This window comes from Diadema antillarum, unplaced genomic scaffold (assembly GCF_040938485.1).
Source record: "Diadema antillarum isolate AM-2024a unplaced genomic scaffold, OU_Dant_1.0 seq00000085_RagTag, whole genome shotgun sequence".
NCBI classification, from domain to species: Eukaryota; Metazoa; Echinodermata; class Echinoidea; order Diadematoida; family Diadematidae; genus Diadema; species Diadema antillarum.
This window is the reverse complement of record NW_027271177.1, coordinates 1501846-1518467: the sequence shown is the minus strand read 5'-3', so window position 1 is coordinate 1518467 and position 16622 is coordinate 1501846. Positions and strand designations below refer to the sequence as shown.

The 16622-nt window shown below is 38.9% G+C and overlaps 1 protein-coding gene across 1 annotated transcript; it reads left to right on the top strand.

The window, feature by feature from the left end:
* The first annotated feature begins 1104 nt into the window (after positions 1–1104).
* On the top strand, positions 1105–15494 carry LOC139726473 (epithelial sodium channel subunit gamma-2-like). The gene is made up of 10 exons (XM_071637427.1): positions 1105–1486; positions 2026–2401; positions 2935–3047; positions 4288–4451; positions 5431–5629; positions 12809–12881; positions 13272–13329; positions 13916–13989; positions 14738–14813; positions 15149–15494. The coding sequence occupies exons 1-10, from the start codon at positions 1105–1107 to the stop codon at positions 15311–15313; spliced, it is 1680 nt and encodes a 559-aa protein (XP_071493528.1). The 3' UTR covers positions 15314–15494.
* The last annotated feature ends 1128 nt before the right edge of the window (positions 15495–16622 follow it).

Genomic DNA, 16622 nt, shown 5'->3' with positions numbered 1-16622 from the left:
TATCTATGAATCATACAGCCCTCTTCCACGCTACAGTGTATCAAATAAAGCCGGTCATTCCTTCAAGCTATACTGAATAAGCGACCATCTGCACTTTCTATAGCTGATATTTCCGATATCTTATATTTGTTTCCCCCGTAATGCAATGTCAACTCACGTCTATTTCTATATTTTTGTTTAGAGTTTTGGTTGATAATTTCTGTACATTATTCCATTAAGTCCTGTTTTCATTAACTTTTATGTTGTGAAGTGAAGTAAAATACCAATCATTAGTTACTGACAGAGCAGAAGTAAAGTCCTTTCTGAAATAAGGAAGCATACTAAGAAGATGTTAGCTGAAGAAGATAGACTTTTTTTTAAAGAGTTGAAACTTCTATACGTTTTTAAATTATCATTAAGAAGTATTACGATATAAATAAGCTGTATGAAAGAAAGAGGGGAACGATTGCATAGTTGTAGCATCGTTGTGTGAAAGAAAGTGACCATTATTTGGATTTCTGACATGTGTTATCATCACTCTGTAGTAAATTGTTATACTATATCTTTTATTTTACTTGTCATAAGTGTATGTGTGAACAAAATACACAAAATAGGTTTTTACTTTCTACTATCTACTCGTCCAAAAAAAAATACAGGTATAAGGAAATTTCTTTATGCCATCAAAGGTAAGGAAGTAGAAGTTCCACAAGGAAACGCAGTATTGGTAATGGAACAGAAAATTAGAGACAAAAAGAAAAATAAATGGATATCGAACTCAGCTATTATATAGGGAAAATGTATTTTGATAATTATAAAGAGCCTCAAAACAATAGTTAACAGGAATCACATTATGTTTTTACCATTAAATGTTTATAAGCAATTTCAAAATTGATCAGATGACTTGTTACAAGAAAACCAATTTTAGCACCCTCTCGCTTTGAAATCAGGATCGATTGTTTACTCAGTTAAATGTTACCGATATTACGTGTTTTCATGTTTTTCCTCGGTATATTCATTGTGTTTGATTTCATTTCTTCGCTTACTCTTCACAAATACCTCTCTCTGTCTTTCCCTCTTGTGATCGGTTTTCTCTTCCGTCAAAGATATCAATTTGGTCTTGAAAATATGGAGATGGACATGAGAACAGGAGAAAAAGGACACGACCTCGGTACCTCTCTTAAAGGAGATCCTGACATCGAACGCAAGAGGAACGATTTCCGCTCTCGAAAGAGTCCCGCAGAAATCGTCCAGAACTTCGTCGACAATGCGACCACGCACGGCGTCACGCGGATCTTGAGGTGCGATCGGTCGCGTCTTTCCCGTCTCTTCTGGGCCGTCATCACACTGACGGCCCTCGGTGCGCTGCTGTACCAGGGCTCCATAATCGTCATCGACTATTTCCACCGACCGACGACCACGAAAATCTCTCTCATCACCAAGTCGGAGCTCATTTTCCCAGCCATCACCATTTGCAACCTCAATATGATGAGGAAAAGCAAAGTAAACGGTATGAAAACCAAGGGGAAAGACGACAAAGACAAGAATGTTCCTTGCTTTTTAATGATGTCATAGAGGAGAAAAGTAATACAATACAATAGTAATGTAATACAATAGTGAAATTATGACCGTTATCGGATTAAGTGTAGGAAAGTTATACGAAATTGCGAAGCATCGTTAATACGATATGCAAATAAGCCAAGTCACTTCGTACAATCTTCCATAGATCGTACGTGTATAGGCCTACCAACATGACCAAAGAAAAAAGAAAAGAAAAGATGTGACGAACATTCAAATCGTCTGATCTGAAAGTGTAAAAAAGAAAAAGAAATGTTATGCCTGCCTGATTTATGTAATTTTCCATCGAGAAATACGAAAACAGAATTGAAATTAAAATTGAAATTCATCCATCTATCGAATCTATCCATTTATCTATCCATCTATCAAAATCTAATAATTTATGTTATATGACATATCATAAATTAGCATGCATAATGCTGGTTGAGAAAGATACGATGCATGTCATCGTTTACAATGTAACCTTTCCAGGGACGCGTTTCCAAGGACTGGTAGGATTGGACGCACTGTACGAAGACATCCATGGCGACGATTATGACTACGACTGGTTCTACGAAACGGACTCGTCCTCTACTACCACCTCACAGTCTCTTAATCGCCGACGTAGACGGCGCGAAGTTGACGAGGATGAAGCCTCAATCTCGTCGGGACTCGTGGACTATCCCAGCTGGGATGGCGTTAAGGACCCCGACGATTGGAAGTCTTTCTATGAGCGTTCACAGTCGTCCGACTTCACCGACCTGCAGGCTGCCGTGAGACCAACGCGCGAGGAGCTTAAGGCGTACGGGCACACAGGCGTGGACTTGATCCAACAGTGCAGCTTTGACGGGGATCCGTGTTCACACAAGTGCGTATAATCAACTTTCACTTTTGCCTATAGTCTTGTGTCGAACTGTATAAACCAAAAACATGTTTTCAGCTGGTACCCACATGAAATCGTGTCGTACAGAAGGCGACATAAAAGGAAGTAGCTATCTAAATGATGAACGATCTGTTTTGCAAAGGGATGTGTTCACAAGTGAATGATTCTCGTTGTTAAAGAAAGCCTACAGTCGCAAAGAGATTGAAACCCCTTAACTCACTGTTAGTGCCACCGCTTAGTTAATCGTCTGAGATGGTAGAAAGAATTATTCTTATACATTTTAGATGTTTTCTTTTACCATACCATCGACACTGTTATTTAACAAGAGAAAATTGTCAAAGTAAACAACGTTGAAATGATTCAAAGATTTGTTTTTTCACTATTAGTCTTTCCTCCAAAATTGCGGAACCGCCAACTTAGCTATACTTCCACTTTTTTGTTGTTATTGAGAATAATGTTTGCATCTTCCCCTCCTCGTGCTATCTCTTTTAACCCCTTTATTCTCACTTCCTGCGCAGAAACTTTAGCCGGATACAAAACATTCGCTATGGCAATTGTTTCGTGTTCAATGACGCCAACAAGTTGAAAAATGCTTCTGTGATCAAAACGAGTAGAACGGGCTCGCAGTACGGTAAGAAGAAGGTCGTTTATTCAGGGGTGACTTATTTCGTGAAAGTCTAGTCTTTTTTGCGTACAATGTATATGTATCATTTTATTTATTTTTTAGTGGATTTTTATTGCCACACTCTACTGGAATAGTTACTATGTATTTTCTTTGTGTAATTCCGTGAAAAGAGAAGTAATGTATCATAACGGACTTCTTGAATACTTATTGGACTTTATGTTCACGCGATCAACTTTAAAATCAGCTACTATAAAAGAAAAGCAAAGCAATCCTGATGGGTCCCATCTTTTTTTAGGACTACTTTGATTTAGATATCTCAGCCATTTCAACGCCAATTTTCATTAAATAGATTTTGAATTCCGATTAGAATTATGTGGTCTTTCATATTTCATAAAAGGTTGTCATTATCTACAAAATTATTTATCAAAAACCATTGGAAATTCCTAAACCCCATTTCAACCCAAAATGTGCCACCCCTTTAGATGTTCTAGGCCCAACAGTAGAAATTTGATAATAATTGGATACAATAGGCAAAGGGAAGTTATAAGATTTTGAGAACTCACTAATTTGTGCCGAACAGTTCTAAAAAAAAATAATAATATGGATGTGCAAATAAGTGAGGTAATGATGTCATAGTCCACAATTTCCATTGATTGTATAAAGAAAAATGACGAAAATTATCATCTTTCTTTCTGCTTCTTTCTGCTTGAAAAGTATTACGTATAACAATAATGATTAGTCAGATGTATAAGATATTTGAGACTAGGACATAGGACATAGTCGCTTTTGAAAACACACAAAAAGCAGCAACGGGAAATTTCAAGATTTTATGTACAAACTATAAAACATGTTTTGAGATTGCTGCTCGAAAAGTGTTTAGTGAAAATCAGCAAGACTTCACAATTTCACCACATCATTAATCTTTTTACATTTTTGATAAAATTCTCTGAGTCTTGACAGTTGTGTTATAAAATTCTGCTCCTTCTTATCAGAGGAATTCCAACCGATATTATATCATAGAATTCCTTTTTATGAGGGGACTATGACTATAATGTTACATTCCTACATATTGCAGCCAATTTGAATAAGTTTTTTTTTTTTCATCTTATCCCTCAAAACCTCGCACATATTGATATGTATCTCAAACAAGCCACTGATATAAGTATATTTTATCGCGCTCCTTGTATCCTTTCATATAAATATCTCTCTTCCTGTCTCCATTTCTTCTGGCCATTGAAAATGGTAGGTTTACACCTGACTTTGCTTGTGGAGCAGCCGGAGTACATCGGTGTCCTCACCCCAGAGGCAGGGGTGGTAGTAGCCATCCAAGATCCATCCGTGTTCGCCTTCCCCGAAGACGACGGTATCTCCGTGTCGACAGGACAGGCAACATCCATTGGACTTAGAAGGGTATGTACACACGGCATATATGACCCTGCATCAAACAAACACAAGCAAAAACAAACAAACAAACAAACAAACAATGACAAGAAAAGTTTCCTAACATGAATTCTTAGTTAAGGGCAGATTCTGAAAGAGCAGATTCAAAGAATCCATGTATAAGTCAACTCAAATAAACTCTCCTTACCCATCCAAATCATGGAAAGAAAAGCACACTCTTGAAAAGTGTGTATTACTGAGAAAATAGACTCTGAAGTGTTTCTTAGGGTCTATTCAGGCGCTTGATTTTTACCAAACTGTGCTCGGTGCAATGACTGCGACAAAAATGCAAGATGTAAAACTCCAGACCAACAACAATTGAAGTATTATTGGATTTAGCTGAAACTAAGCATACTCTATAAACACATTCTATCCATGACTACTACCAGCTTTCAAAGTAGTAACAGTGTTTTTCAAACACGATTAGAGTTTAAAGTGAAGAGTGTGTAGAGGATTTGTAAAGAAATGAACAGGGACCTGTAAGACATACCAAATCTCATTACTCTACCCCCCAAAAAATTTTCCAAAAAATGCTAAAAATACAAATTCCTTTTCCTTCTATGATCCCACACCTTCAGAAAATATGAACAACTCAAAATTGACTAGATTGACTGGCCCGTCTCACCTAATTTTGAGTTCGCACGTATGATCAGGACGTGCGATTTTATTCTTTGTTTTGTTTTGTGATGCACGGTCACAGTGCACGTCACGAGTTCAAAACCCAAAAGACATGCAGCCCCTGAACTCGATACTAGGCAAGTAAGGTCCACTGAATAGGCACTGAAAGCAAAGGTGCGTACCCAGTACAATGATGTAACGTCATAATATTCATTCAGTTCCAAATCATGCGAAATAGATACCATCTATGACTCCTACATGAATAACATGACACAGTTAGTTTGACTTTTCCAGCTGTTTTGTTTTGTTTTGTTTCGTTTTGTTTTTTCAGAGTTATATCACCCGTCTCGAGGATCCGTACGGTGACTGCGTGGACGGAAATCAGGAATACTACAATCCGCAAATGTACAACTTTTCCCAGCGTTCATGCTCGAAGATGTGCCTGGAAAAAGCGATGTTGAAGCAGTGCAAATGTGTCACCGACATCCTCGTCAACGGTACCATGTGCTCCCCCATCAATCAAACAGAACGTAAGCCTCAATACTCTCGTTTCACGTTCGCACACAATCATTTTCCCTGGCCTTATGGCATAGTCGAGCATGCGGGTGCACGTCACGAGACCGACCTCCACCATGCAGCCCACGAGTCATGCAATCCGTGATTCATACTTTCCACGAGTTATACAGCCGGTTTGAGCCCACAAGTCATACAGCCCATGAGTTAGACACTAAGCAAACAAGGCCACGAGACCGAATTTGTAGGCTGTTTGTACCTAGTTTCTAACTCATGAGCCTGGTGTCGCACTCATGGGCTGTATGACTCGTGGGGTGTATGTCTCATGAACCTTTTTTCAATGTCAAATTCGTGGGTTGCATGACTCGTGTCTGTCTCCTGGGATGACCCCGAGCATGCGACGTATTTTAGCCATTCGTATGTGATTCTTCAATTACCTGTCAAGAGATGGCGCGATTCTGAGTGACTGCTGAGCTGACTGGTGTATGTATAGTCATACTGCAGCTCGTCAGAATCGCGCCTTTGTAAGCCTAGGCGGTGGGCAAACAGGAACAGCATAGGAAATTGTAGTAGCTCTAGATTTTAAAGTTTGATGGTGTCTCGACGGGAACAAATTTAATTTTGGAACAGTCCAAGACTATAAACCAATCTAAGGTCAAGCACGATTTTTGTTGTTGATGACGAAGCTGTATCAAAGAGCTTCAACTTTTACTGAAGATGATATTATAGCCCTCAGTTGACATTGCACTCATTCGTCAAAACTGATACGGCCTTGACGCCTTTAATAATGTATTTCAGAACTATATTCTATCTGGGTATAGATGATAATGAGTATCACAAGCAAAATGAACATGCATATTTTATATTTTCCCTCAGTGACTCTCACTGCCATTTATAATAGTACAACAGTTAAATTAAAGAATTATTTTTTAGTAAGTCATCAACCAAAGAAGCAACATGGATAATCTTTACAGTGCATTCATTATTGACTGTGTAGATAGACCCGATCCAGACTAGTAGAAAAGGTAAAATCCTAACAGAAGTATGGAAGTTATGTTTCTTAAGACTATGCTTTCAAAAGGTGATATTTGTCTCCGCGTATACAATTAGAGCAGGTAATGAGGATATGGCCTTACCACTCTCCTTGGTTCTCACAAAAATAAAAACGTGACAATTATTATGAGTTGGTTTGTTGGATCTCTGGATTGAATGTAGAAACAAACTTTTCAACCAGTGTTGTCAAATACCAAGCTTGCTGTCAGGTGACGTGCTGGCAAGTCCCATTTATAAGGCTTACATGAATTTTCATCACAGATACTTATCTCAGTGAATTTAGAATCAATTACTAGTATACCTGTCAGTACAAATGACCATTTCTCTGTTCATGCGCACAGTCAAACTACAAACTGGCTTATACAATGGAAAACCTGTGAGGTAGATACGTCATAACCGCCTCTAATTTGCATAATCATGTCCAGGCTCGATATTAGTGGTGCCCCGGGCCAGCAGAAATCAATTTCGGGCCACTCCCTTTTTTTGAGGAAAGATAATATCATGGTGAGCTAACCATAACACCAAATTATATTGCCTGGCCACCGAAAAAAAAAGATAAAAAATAAAACTAAAACAGGGAAGTCTTTTAGGGCCGCTGCTATTCATAATATATATCAATGATTTTTCCTCTGTTTTCAGAGGTACTTTCCTTTATACACTATGCTGATGACACCAGTGTTTTTCTTGCCCATAACGATATCGATGTTCTTGTTTAACAAGTTAATACAGAATTGAAAAAAGTGACCAACTGGGTCAGAGCTAACAAGTTGTCATTGAATGTTAAAAAACAAAACAAGATATATGCTTTTCAGCAATACTGTTGATTTTTTGAATTCAGAAATAGTTCTGGATGATTGTAATTTAGAAAGTGTGTCATATTTTAAATTTCTTGGTATTTCTGTAGATAACAAACTTTCTTGAAAAATACATATTGATCGTATTTGCAAAATCATTTCTCGTAATATAGGTGTTATGAACAGACTAAAATCTTATATTCCTGAAAAGACATTACTTGTGTTATACTCCTCTTGATAGTCCCTTACCTTCTTAATGGAATTTTAGCTTGGGGCAATACACATCACACATCAGACGCTGCTGAATAGAGTGTTATTACTTGGAGGGCGCTGTATTCCTGCTGCCACATAGCAAAGTGTGCTCCCTGAATGACATCCCATTTGTGTCATTTCCATAATGGAGTTTTGTATTTTACATTTACCAGTGCTAGTGTACAGTGCAGTGATCCTTCAGGACAAGTTCCAGCATTTTTCATCATTCTGCCAGCATGGATTTTAGTATCAAGATTTTGACCTGGTTTACCCTGTCTATGCTCTGTATGTCTACATGTTCCAGCAGAGGCCTATGGATACTCAGTGGAAGCCAGATTACATGGAACACTATCATCCAAATGGAGGGTAGTGATCTGCAGTCAATAGACTGCTGCAACAATGGAGCTATTCAGCCAAGACTTTCTACCTCTTTCAAGTACACCAGATCACAGCTGTTTTCTCTAAGTGGTCATGCAAGCAGGACAATTCCTGTAGAAGCTTACATTGTCTTGAAAGAAAATGGCATATTCCATGCGAGAGGCAAGCGGGCTGGCTGTCACATGCATAGACGTGAATTCAAACATGTCAGCCCATCCAGTCAAGCTTGTAAAAGTGTTGATGTAGATATTCTCAAGGTAGTATATTGGAATGCTCACTCTGTTTATAATAAGAATCACTTTGTGTGTGACTTTGTTCTTGAGAAGGACATAGATGTGCTGTTTCTCCTTGAGACGTGGCTCCCTGCCGAGGATACAGTTGTCACAGGAGAACTGACTCCACCTGGGTACACTTTCATCAATGTATCTCGTCCAGCAACCATCGATCCAGGGCATCATGGTGGTATAGGTATCCTTGCAAAGAAGGAACTCAAACTTGTACACAATAAGGATGTTTTACATGTACTTACTGTTTCTACGTTTGAATATGCTATTGTGTCTAACATTTCCCGAACATTGCACTATGTGATCATTTACAGGCCTCCACCGTCAGCAAAGAACGGATTTAAAACTTCCACATTCATTGCAGAGTTTGAGGATTTTGTCCAGGAACTGAATCTGCTTCCAGGAAAGTTGGTAATAGGTGGGGATCTAAATGTTCATTTTGATCGTCCAAGTCAGGCTGACGTGAGTAGAATCAACTCTGCTTTGGAGTCATGTGATCTTGTCCAGCACATTATCAACCCACTCATAGACTCGGTCACACTTTGGACCCCTTGATCACCAGATCAGACGAGTCAATTCTGAATGATATTGAGGTCTGTAACAACGGTGAATCTGATCACTATGTTATTTGTTTTCATCTAAACATACCAAAGCCACAGGTATCTTGTCAAACTCTCTCTTTCAGAGAGTACAAGGATATGAACCATGAGAATTTCTCAAATGATCTTGATACATTGCTCGATGAGGGTGCTTCTCTTGATGACTGTAGAGATGTCGATAAACTTGTTGACTTCTTTAACTCTGCTGTGACGATTGTGCTTGATCATCATGCTCCAGTTACAGTGCAGACATTCAGACGCAGACGTCATCCTCAGTGGTACAATGAGGATATATCCTCTGCCCGTCGGGAACGACGTAGGGCGGAAAGGAGATGGCGCAAAGTGAAATCCCCCGAGAACTTCAGGTCTTACCACGACGCAAAGGACAAGGTCAAGAAGGCTCTCCTCACTGCTAAATCTGAATACTTCAAGGAAAAGCTTTCAGACTGCACTCCTAAGTCTGCTTTTGGAATCATTAATTTTCTCCTCAACCGCAAGGACACTGTTTTACCAGCTCATGTTTCACCAGTAGATTTGAGCAACCAGTTTGCATCCTTCTTTGCTGATAAGGTCAAAGATATTAACTGTGACCTGAGTAACCAGTGCAGCAACTTGGTTTTGAACCCCATGTACGCAGATCAGCAAACTCAACATGAATTTGATTTTTCTGAGGTAACTGCTATTGAACTTACACGGATAATCATGAAGAGTCCTTCTAAGACTTGCTGTCTTGATCCTTTACCTACATGGTTGCTGAAGAAGCATCTTCCGATTCTTGCTCCTTCGCTCACTGCTTTGGTAAATGTCTCTCTATCAACAGGAACCTTCCCAGACTCACTGAAGCAAGCTATTGTGATTCCAGTGATAAAGAAATCCTCATGTGACAAGGACATTCTCAAGAACTACAGACCAATTTCAAAATATCGAGTTCAAATCCAAGATCATCGAACGTGTAGTCACATCTCAGCTTGTTAAGTACATGGACGAGTCTCATTCAGTCGGCCTATAAGAGTAACCATAGCTGTGAGACAGCCCTCCTCAAAGTCCAAGATGATATCCTTCGCAGCATTGACAAAAGGAAAGGGGTTATGCTGGTAATGCTTGACCTGTCAGCTGCGTTCGATACAATCAATCATGAAATTCTGCTCGATCGCTTACACAACACCTTTGGTATCAAAGGTTCAGCTCTACAGTGGATGGCTTCCTACCTCACAAACCGAAGGAGTCGTGTCTGCGTGTCTGGTCACTTGTCTTGGGAGTGTACTGGTACTTCAGTAGTTGGTATTCCACAAGGATCTGTAATTGGGCCCCTATTGTTCACCATGTATACCAGTCCTCTTGGAAATCTTCTACGTACTGAAAATGTTAAGTATCATATGTATGCAGATGACGTGCAAATCTATCTTGAGATTGACCCCAGTGACCCTTCCAGTGTTCACCTCACTCTGAATGCACTGTCCAGATGTGTGGGTAAAGTGCAGGAATGCATGACTGTGAACAAGCTGAAACTCAATGAAGAGAAAACAGAGTTTCTTGTTCTCGCCTCCCAACGCCATCTTAAGCTTGTACAGGACATCAAACTTGCTCTTGGTACAATTCTCATCTCTCCATCTGATCATGTGCGCAATCTTGGAGTTATCTTTTCCTCTGATGCAAAGATGAGCATGCAGGTTTCACAGATCTGTAAGTTAGCTAACTACATGTACTACATCAGAAATCTGTGGAAGATCAGAAAATTTAATGATGCTTCTACTTGTCACGCAGCAGTCCGTGCATTGGTCTTATCGCGACTTGACTACTGTAATGCTCTTCTTGGCAGAATCAGTCAGGCTGATGCGGATCGCTTACAGAGAGTTCAGAATGCTGCCTCTAGACTAGTGTACCATGTTCGTTCACGTTCTCATGCCACTCCTCTTATACGTCAACTCCACTGGCTGCCAATCAAAGCAAGAATATCCTTCAAGCTTCTCCTGCTGGTCTACAAAGTAGTCAACAAAAGAGCTCCAGAGTACATTGAGGAGTGTCTGGTACGACACTCTCACTCTAGGCGCATTCGTCTTTCATCATCCGTTATCTTTACACAACCACACACAAAAAAACTAGCCGGAGATGCAGCTTTCTCTTCTTGTGCTCCTAGGCTGTGGAATAAGCTCCCTCCTCTTCTCAAATCTTCACCCACACTCGATCATTTCAAACAAAACTTGAAGACTTATTTATTTTGATGTCCCTCCATGTGCACTGGACTTATACTGTCACTGTCTGGTATTTTGTATATATTTTATCTCCTATGGCGACCAGGGATGACATGTCATAGCGCTTTGCATCCAGTGGAAAAGGCGCTCTATAAATGTCTACTATTATTATTATTACTGCGAAAGAAAGCCCTCCGTATCATTTCCAATTCTCCCACTCGTTCACATACAAATGTGTTGTTTAACTGTAATAAGCTACTAAAAATTAACAAATTATTTTTATACAACTTAGGCCAATTTATGTATATGTATGATAACAGTTTACTGCCACCTATCTTTGGTTCTATGTTAAAAAAAAACCCCAATCATTTCATAATTACCCCACCCGACGCTCTAACGAGTTTCATTTACCACTTCTTCGAACGATTCTAGCAAAGAATACACTTATTTACACTAGACCTAATTATTGGAATTCCCTGAACCACGATATAAAATCTGCTCCTTCCATATACTCCTTTAAAAGGAGATTGAAGTTTTTTCTTTTGCAATCCTATAATGACGACCCCCTGAATCAGATTAGTTCATAGGCTTATTTTGTTACCCGTCCGCAAAATCTTTATTGCCGTTCTTTTTATTTTTGTTACTTTTGCCTAAGCTTTGATTATGATAAGATCTTCTTTAACTTATACCTCGCAGTTGAAGGGTTTGTTGTATTTTTTTTCTTTTCTTCTTCTTCTTCTTCTCTTTCTTCCTCAAACCTCCGAGGGTCGTTGTCTCTGTTGCATATTCCTGTCCATTTTGTTACCTCTTCGTCGCGCTATAGTCTTGTTTCCTGTCGTGTCGTCAAGTCAGTTTTCTTTCCTATAAGTAGTCTTGTTGCTGTCCCAGTCTTGTCTCATGCTCGTTATTTTGTTTGTTATTGTTTTGTGTGTATCTGTTTGTCCGTCTGTCTCTTAGTGGGCTGCTAAACTTTTATGCCAAACTTTTCGTGCTGCTTTGTTGCTATATTCAGTCAAATTTTGCATCGAGTTTTTAATACAAGAAGGGCCCACGCTCTACAAGCATTGTCTTTTTAGTGGGTCCCCCCGTTTTTTCACACAGTGCATATTGACAATTCTTTCATTTTCGTTACCTCTGCAACAATTGCAATGTATTGATCTGTTAGTTTTTCCCATTATTGTTGTTTTCTTTGTACGAATTTACATGCATTGTTTCTGTCACTCAAGAAAATGAGATTTATGTTTATATTACTTTGTTGTGGAAAAACGAATAAATTCGAACTTGAACTTGAACTTGAATGAATGAATAAATGAATGAATAAATAAATGAGTAAATAAGATTAAAATGATAATGATAATAATAACAATAACAACAACAATAATAATAATGATAATGTAGTCAAATAAAATAAAAGAGTGAGTGTGAAAAAAGGTGTCCGAATATTTGAAAACTGAATCAGATATTTAAGTGCATGATTTTAATATTCTAATATTTGTCACAGTGGGAGGACTTTTAAAAGAAATGAACCATTAGTAGTGATAGGTATCAATGTAATATATTTTCAGATTTTATTTAAGATAAAAGAATGTAGGCCTACATACAATATTCTCTCGATTTCTTACAATTACATCTATTCATACAAAGGAGCCTGCCGTACTTCAGTCTTGAAGAAGTATATTAGGAACAAACTCAGCTGCCAGTGCGAAAACCCGTGCTTGTAAGTATTGTTTGATTTTGTCACAAGCTGTTAATAAATAAGTCTGCCAAAATATTAAGTGGATGCAAACATATATAATATATCCCTCACTGAAACCGGTACAACCTTGAAAAATGAGTAAAACCTTGAGAAAGGAGCTGATGACAATATCATAAAATATTTCCCACCAAAATTATAATTTTCAAAATATTATCTCTTCAGGTTTTTCAAGATTCTTTCACAATGGTGAATAGAGAAGTTCAGCATCTTTGTATAGTAGTCAGAGTTATGGTGGGAATGCAAACAAACAAACAAAACACGTATGACCTTATCCTATGTTTATGTATGGATCATGAAAGCATGTCTAGATTTTCTCATCGGTCATGTCGTGCCTATTGCCTATCTGCACAGTGAAACTGTCTATATCCCGACGATCTCAACATCACGCTGGCCCACCGAAAGATACGAAGTAAGCATTTCTTTTAACGCATTAAAAGACTTTTGACACCGTATAAAGCTATTGCATTCCATATACAGTGCACCTAATGCAAGAGGCAGATTGTATCTGGCTACTAGTAATGTTAATCGTTCGTGTCGGAGTATAAGTTGCCTGAAAATATTGATAACGAAAAGATGAATATGTACAGTGTACGCATGTAGGCCAATTATAGAGAAGATAAAGCGATGATGGATTAGGCTTGCTAAATATTGTTACTGCTAATTCACGCAAAGTTGGATTTAAATTTTCCTGAATATCGAACTGCTAGTAACAAATGTTTAACTCGCTAGAACTTCCCTTCGTTTGCGTGCGTGTGTGTGTGGGGGGGGGGGGGGGGGGAGAGGGCCGAAGAGTGTTGAACGCATGCCGTAAATGGGTCAACTGCAAAAGCTGTGCAGAGAATAGTAAATTATATCTATTGAGCTACAGCAATAAGAAGAAAACCGTCTATCACAGACACACGCAGACACACACACGCAACATCTTACTGTGTGACATTGGTGTTTATTGTGTACATTTATTCGGGATTAATTCTCCGAACTTCTGTCATTTTTAGGAGCATCTGTATACACGACTCGCTAACAAGAGTGAGAAGGCTGCAAGATTCCTACTAAACAAGGAGCACGCCAGGTTAGACCGAACTCTTCATACTTATCGTTTTCCAAACTAGTATGATAGTGCTGCAAAAAAAAAAGAAAAAAGAAAAACAGATGATTAACAAAGCAAATGTTTGTTGTGATATGGTTTTTTGTTTTTTGTTTTATTGAATGTTGTAAGAATTTGTGTCGGATATATTCTCGCACTTGGAACTGACAAATCCTAAATCTGGGCTAACAAAATAAACAAACCATAACTATGCATGTGTATCTCGGCTTATTGCTTGATATCATCACTATTTCAAAATTGTTATCTAGTCATGATTAACCTTTGACTGCTCATTCCCCATAACATTATTTGTCCTATAATTTTGTGATTTTTGTCCTCCTACAAATGAATATTTACCAGCCACAGCGGTTGCCAAGTTAATTGACGTTGACACCATCGTTCCTGATGACTATGTTCAAGTTGTTCAAATTGATTTATTTCATTTCTAACGAACAAATAATTAGGAATACAATAAAATGTTCGTATATACAGATGTCAGGAAATCAGTATAACAATGCGATGAACATAATAAGATGTAATAAAGACACAGGTTAATTATAAACAAAGATACAAATAAATGTTGAATTATCATTATGGTAAAGGCATAGATGCTAAACAGATGGAATTTGTTCAACAGGAAATCTCTAAATGTCCATTACCTTGCTTGATGCATATTGCCTGAAAGTGTTCTTGTATAGATGAACAGCATAGCATACTCTTGTTGTTCCATCAGCAAAAACCTGGTGCGACTCAAGGTATTCTTTCAAGAACTCAACTTCGAGAGGGTGGTGGAGACTCCACTGATTACGGTATGTTGATTCGGGCAATAAAATGTTGTTTCACATTCTATTCATGACTCTCATTACATGAATTGGGAAAAAATCTTGAGATCGATTTACGATCTATTATCTTTTCATAATCACATAATACGCTCCGCTTGCGGTTGCGTTATTAAGATTATGTAAAAATGGTATGCATTCACAAAATTGAGAATCTTATTATTCAATGACTAATGAATACATTACGAAATAAAGGCGTAATATATGAACATTGGTATAATGTCACCCAATTTGATTTGGTTTATTTGTATTTAGCTGTTGTCTTGTTGATTCACTTCAGTTCTTTCTGTTTTCGTTTTTCCCAGATCGAAACCCTATTCGGTAGTGTCGGCGGTCTCATGGGACTATACATAGGCATGTCCGTTATCTCGGCGTGTGAAATTCTGGTCTTCATTGCGCAGCTTGTCCGATCTGTGTGCTGCAAGTCCAACGAGCGCCGGCCTAACGTCATCAAAGTCACCGGGACATAGAGCCGTATACTTTGCATGACTAGGGCGTTTTAGATTTTCGCGACGGGGACGTTCAGAGGGAAAAAAAAACTGTTCTTAGCATGCGCTAAATCGCTTATCAAACTCTATCTCTTTATAGCTGGCGACTTCTTAATTTTCACGACGCGTTTTGGACTATTTTTACGTCCGCTCAATTCACGACGCAGAGAACTACTTGAAGCACCAATAGGTTGTGCCATTTTATATCTTGTAGGTTTCGTCCCCGCGTAATCTAAAGCTACTTTTCAGCACGACGCAGGGAGAGAGGACAACGTCAAACGCACTCGTCGTCTCAATCGTCCGGGCCGAAAATCTAAAGCTCCCCATTGTCTTGCCCGATGACGTTAGTATTAAATGGTGGCGTCACACTGTCCCGATGTTGACACAAGGTAGCAGTGCGAATATGAAATTTTCAGTTTAGTACGAAGTTGACCCCGAATATGGTCAAAAGTCAATCAACATCCGAAGCAAATACAAAAGGTTACATGATTGACCCGAACCACACAAGAAGGCACCGTGAAAATGGGATTTTTTTTTTATTAAGAAGTTTGCTAGAAGGACACACGAAGGAAACACAATGGCTACACGAAGATTTTGCCGCCGCTCACTCAGTTGTCCCCGGGGCCTAGGAAACTCCACAGGTGTAGCAGTATAATGCGCCCTAGAGCTTTGAGCCCGCTCCGGGTTGGCATTCCTGAAATGGCAAGAATACGCGTCTTGCCGGGCCCTGACCACTAGAGTGTTTAGGGGAAGTTGCCTCCCCTCAGAGTGGATCAGCCAGGACTGAGTGCCTCCTTCCGTAACTACCCTTAAAATGTGAAGCGCCATCTATCTAATGTGAGATCAGAGGTCGCTTTGCCGAAATCCTCCATCTATCTTTACCGAAGATTTCATCTGGGCCCAGTTTCAAGATTTACCATTGCACAGCAACAACTTTACAATTTAGGCATCAGTTTTACGATTGCAAACCAACTACTTTACCATTTAGGCATCAACTTCACAACCGCAAAGCATCAACTTTACCATTTAGGTTACAGCTTCACAATTGCATAGCAACAAATTTACCATTAAAAGGCATCAACTTTACAATTGCAAAGCAACAATTTTGCCATTTTGGCATTAACAATAAGATTGCAAAGCAACAACTTGTCCATTTTGGCATTAACAATACGATTGCAAAGCATCAACTTTGAAATTGTAGAGCAACGACTTTACCATTTAAATAAGGAAACAACTTTGCGATTGCAAAGCAACAAGTTTACCATTTAGACACAAACTTTAACATCGCGAA

Coding starts and splice junctions, on each gene's coding strand:
- LOC139726473 (XM_071637427.1), top strand. CDS start 1,105: ATGGAGATGGACATGAGAACAGGAGAAAAAGGACACGACCTCGGTACC. Junction 5,630..12,808: donor CCCCATCAATCAAACAGAAC/GTAAGCCTCAAT, acceptor ATTCATACAAAG/GAGCCTGCCGTACTTCAGTC. Junction 12,882..13,271: donor CAGTGCGAAAACCCGTGCTT/GTAAGTATTGTT, acceptor CTATCTGCACAG/TGAAACTGTCTATATCCCGA.